Raw genomic sequence first — 5,251 nt, 5'->3', positions numbered from 1 at the left:
TTATCTTAAATCCATAATCCAAATAAGCATCACTAGTCTTTAGAGCATTTCTTTCAGGTACTTTTCTATGTTTATACGTCATTTTGGACCATTTAGATCATAATAAAGAAGTTGCCTGGTATCTTGTGTTTTCTACTTAATATTATGTTGGAATAATTTTTTCACACCATTAGTTTTTCTTGTAAATAACCTCAGTGTTCACTTTATATTTCATAACTATAATTTGCTTAATTGTTCATCTTTATGTAGACACTTGAATTGTTTTCAAAGTTTCATTATCATACAAATATGAAATATAGCCTGCATGCACAGTTTTTGTCCATAATCTTTATACAGAATAGATTCTGAAGAATAAGGAGTACTGGATCAAGGGGCATGACCAATTAAAAAGCCCTTGTTATACAAAGGCAAACTTCTTTCCAGAATATGTTAAATCAACACAGTACTAATATAACTATCATAAAGTTTTGCTCATTTTCCAATTTAAAGTATTTCACTGTTTTTAAATTGCATTTCCTTGATGGCTTATGAAATAGGGATTTTTTTTAAGGGATCTAACGTTCTTTTCTGAGAATTTTCTTTTTATTAAAAACTTTTCTTACTTTTTATAATTTTGTAGGTAGAACTTTTTTTGTAAAAACTACATCTATGATAATACTTATCTATCATACTTGTTGCAAATAGTTTTCCAATATGTTCTATACCTTTATGTAGTTGAATCTGTTAGCTTTGTCCTAGTTTTTATAGCACTGAATTTTGCTTAAAATGCTCTTGCCACCTAGAGATTAGATATATATATATATATTTGTTCTTTTGATTTTCTGTTTTTGAAGAAATCTGTTTTATTGAAAGTCTTTAATGCACGCTACCCTTTTTTCCCTATCTCTTTTTATTTTATTTGATGATGGCATAAAAGATAGGCTTTATTTGAAAAATACCTATTCAGTTGTTAAAAAATCTTTTATGAACTACACATAATATTTCTTCAAATTTTCTTTAAAAATAATAGCCTTTTACAGTTTGACCATACTTGCCTCTTATTGAGCTTATCTGCTCATTTATTTCATTCATATTTTTAAAACTCTAAAAAAAATTTGAATTCATTTATAGTCTACTAGTTTTCCATTATTTAATATATTGATTTCTGCATTCAACTTTCTCTGAATACAATTAGTTGCTTTTCTAACCTCTTGAGTTGATTACTTAATTCACTTATTTTCTCTCTTTATTTGTGTTCTTTCTAAATACTATAATTATCAAGTATTTCAAGGATGAGAATAATGATATGTCTGTTTCTTCACTTTTAAACTCATCACAAATTTGGAGTATGTGGAAAGTTATGCATTTTACTTTTAGTATAGCATTTTGACCTATATAATAATAATATTCTTCAATTCCTCCATACTATCTGTTATTTTTCTCAGTTTGTATATGAAAAAGTTTAGGTGCAGTAAGAGTAAGGTCTGTACATAACATCACATAGCTGCTAATCAGTGAAAACAGAATTTAGAAATACTTGACTGCACAGAACACATACTGGTAAACAAATTATAATGCTTTAGTTTCCTTACCTTAAGAGTACCTGTTTTCTAAAGAGATCTAGAGAATTTTTCATAGTCCTCCCTAAACTGAGCTTGATTTGCAAAATTCTTCTGAAACCTAAACATGATAAAAAAAATTCTCCAACTATAAAGAAAGCTGAGCGCCGAAGAATTGATGCTTTTGAACTGTGGTGTTGGAGAAGACTCTTGAGAGTCCCTGGGACTGCAAGGAGATCCAACCAGTCCATCCTAAAGGGGATCAGTCCTGGGTGTTCATTGGAAGGACTGACGTTGAAGCTGAAACTCCAATACTCTGGCCACCTGATGCGAAGAGCTGACTCATTGGAAAAAACCCTGATGCTGGGAAAGATTGAGGGCAGGAGGAGAAGGGGACAACAGAGATGAGATGGTTGGATGGCATCACCGACTCAATGGACATGGATTTGGGTAGACTCCAGGTGGTGGTAATGGACAGGGAGGCCTGCGTGCTGCGGTTTATGGGGCTTCAAAGAGTCGGACATGACTGAGCAGCTGAACTGAACTGAGTGACTCATAATGTTTCAAATAAATCTGGGGGATATTGCATTCAGCTCAGTTCAGTTCAGTCGCATCATGCTATTTTATCCATTTCAGAATATTCGTTTTTCTTCTTGCGTGATGGTATCTTAGAAAGTTTGAATGTAATATAAATTCACAAAGTTTTATTTGAATGTAATATAAATTCACAAATCTAACTGCCAGTTATACCTCGAAAGTGAAAGTACAGTTGCTGAGTCATGTCTAATTCTTCGTGAACCCATGGACTATAGCTCGCCAGGTTCCTCTGTCCATGGGATTCTCCAGATAGGAATACTGGAGTGTGCTGCCATTTCTTTCTCCAGGGGATCTTCCCCAGCCAGGGACTGAACCAGGATCTCCTGCATTGCAGGTGGATTCTTTACCACCTGAGCCACCAGGGAAGCCCTCAGTTATACCTTGTTAAGAAGTATACCTTAGGTAAAGAAGCTATACCTTACTGGAGCCTTAAGGATTCAATCAGTTCAGTTTTTTATGAGGTGAGACTACATTACCCCTAATTTTGAGTTGAATTTACCTGATGTTTTATATTCACCCTGGAACTAGTTAAAAGTAAGAATAATAAGTTCTGCAGCTTAACCTCATCAGCACAAGTGACTAGAGAAGGGAAACAAAGGAGTAAATTCTCACGAACTCAAGCCTCTGCTCCTTTGTATGGGTCCTCTTTTTATTCCTCTTTTCCTACAGGAGAAAATACATGAGCATTTTGGGGGGAATACCCATCAATGTACAATTATACAAAGATGCCTGGAATGTGAACAGTGATGAAACTGTGTTTGTATATATGAATGTGTATGTGCATGTGTGGGTGAGTAGGGCTGTGTGTGTGAGAGAGAGAAAAAACAATTATGTGTTCATTTTGTGGCTAATAATAATATGGCCCAAGTTTAAGTCTTGGGTTTATCTACTTCATGTTTTTATAAGTCTTACAAAAAGTAATTCTGAGAAAATTTACTGAGATTGGTCTAAATTGATCCTCACAATTGTAACCCCTGTGCTATTCTCAGAGAAATCAGTTATCTCAATGCCAGACTGGATTCACGGAGCAAATGAACAATGTGACGGAATTCCTCCTGCTTGGCCTGACACAGAACCCAGATGTACAGAAACTCTTGTTCGCTCTGTTTACCCTCATCTACTTTTTCACTGTGGCCGGCAACCTAGTCATCACTGTGACAGTCACCACTAGCAGAGCCTTAGGTTCCCCCACGTATTTTTTTCCTGTCTTTCTTGTCTTTCATAGACCGCTGCTGCTCTTCTACCATGGCCCCCCAGATGATATTTGACTTACTTGCTCAAAAGAAAGCCATCTCCTTCAGTGGGTGTATGACTCAGCTCTTTGCAGAGCATTTCTTTGGAGGAGTTGAGATCCTCTTGCTCACGGTGATGGCCTATGACCGCTTTGTGGCTATCTGCAAGCCACACAATGAACAGGCAAGTGCGTGGCCTCCTGGTAGCCATGCCTGGGGCTGGAGGATTTCTTCATGCTCTGATCCAAATTCTTTTTATAGTCTGGTTGCCCTTCTGTGGCCCCAGTGTCATTGACCATTTCATCTGTGACCTTTTCCCTCTGCTGAAACACTCCTGCATGGACACTCACATCTGTGGTCTTTTTGTTGCTGCCAACAGTGGGCAGATGCGTATGCTCATCTCTTCTATTCTTATCACCTCCTTTGTGCTCATCCTTTGCTCTCTAGGAACACACAGCACTGCAGGACAGCAGAAAGCTCTCTCCACTTGCACCTCCCATGTTACTGCAGTGGTCCTGTTCTTTGTACCCTGTATGTTTGCATACCTTCAGCCCATGATCATTTTCCCTATTGATAAAGTGGTGGCTGTATTTTATACCATGGTAACACCCATATTAAACCCTTTCATCTACACCCTCAGAAACTCAGAGGTGAAAAATTCCATGGAGAAGCTCTGGAGCCAAAGAGTAACCTTGGGTAACAACTTTTGTGAGTAGAGAAGATAAAACAAAATGTATTCATAGCTTAAGAACAAGTGTGACTAATAGAAAGGGTAATGATTTTGAAGTTAAAATGTGTGACTTTAAGGATATTATTCACCCCTTGCTTTCTGGACCCTTTCTGGTTCATCTTTCATAAAATGTCACAATTTGATTAAATGATGACTACAGCTTTTTAATTAGAAATTGCTTTGCTTCTATAAATTACTATTAATAAAGGGGATGGTGTTTTAAAAAATAATTACTTTTTAATTTTATTTTCTCAGGTTTTTTTGGCTACACCAAGTCTTCGTGGTTGCACGCGGGCTTTGTCTGGTAGCAGCGAGTGAGGGCTTCTCTCTAGCTGAGGAGCTCGGGCTTCTCACTGCAGCCGCTTCTCTAACTTCAGAGCAGGGGCTCTGTGTGTGAGGGCTTCCGTGGTCATCGTGCATGGCTTTTGCAGTTGTGGCACACAGCTTTAGTTGCTTCTTAGCATGTGGGACCTTCCCGGATCAGAGATTGAACCCATATCCCCTGCAGTGGCAGGTGGATTCTCAACCTCTGGACTACCAGGGAAGCCCTCAAAGGGGCATTGTTAATGAACTTAAAGAATCACAGAGGATGGGAAAACTTTGAGTTACTGCATTCAGTAGAATTCTCTGTAAAGCTTCAGATATAGAGTGTATAACCAATAGGCCAAATAATTAAAATATCTAAACAGTAAGTCCTAACAACCAAAATTTTTTTAATGAAGTTTTAGTCCAAAGTGCTGTAGGCAAGGTAGAGCTGTTATTGTGAGAGATAATGACCAACGAGAAAAGAATGAGTTATGAGAAATGAGAGTGACGTAAAGACAGGACTCGTTCCAAAATTACTACCAAGTGCTGCACAATTCCAGGGGCACCCTTTAGAGTGTAATCTGGGCTCTTCTCAAAATGAATTATTTTCTATGCCTAAGGCCAAGAAGGGATATAAAATTCTTCCAGGCACACTGTAGAGCCATCTTGCACACAACTTCCCAGGCAGTGTTTCGTGGAGCACTGTTTTTGTAAAATATATTCAAAATAGTTTTGGAGGATGCCAATTTGTGCTTTAGCTAATGGATAGAGAAGTATCCGGCACAAACAAAAATTAACTTGGTGATAGGTGAGTAATCCAGTCAGAAAGTGTGCACATTCAAATCTGA

At 37.6% G+C, this 5,251-nt stretch overlaps 1 protein-coding gene across 1 annotated transcript; it reads left to right on the top strand.

The window, feature by feature from the left end:
• Positions 1 to 3,092: 3,092 nt before the first annotated feature.
• On the top strand, positions 3,093 to 4,083 carry LOC128060109 (olfactory receptor 4C5-like). The gene is given in 3 exon segments (XM_052652392.1): positions 3,093 to 3,331; positions 3,333 to 3,538; positions 3,540 to 4,083. Coding segments are annotated over 3 exon segments (915 nt in total). The 5' UTR covers positions 3,093 to 3,166.
• The last annotated feature ends 1,168 nt before the right edge of the window (positions 4,084 to 5,251 follow it).

This window comes from Budorcas taxicolor, chromosome 15 (genome assembly GCF_023091745.1).
Source record: "Budorcas taxicolor isolate Tak-1 chromosome 15, Takin1.1, whole genome shotgun sequence".
Taxonomy (NCBI): Eukaryota; Metazoa; Chordata; class Mammalia; order Artiodactyla; family Bovidae; genus Budorcas; species Budorcas taxicolor.
The sequence above is the reverse complement of the archived record's forward strand: the minus strand, read 5'-3'. Positions and strand labels throughout refer to the sequence as shown.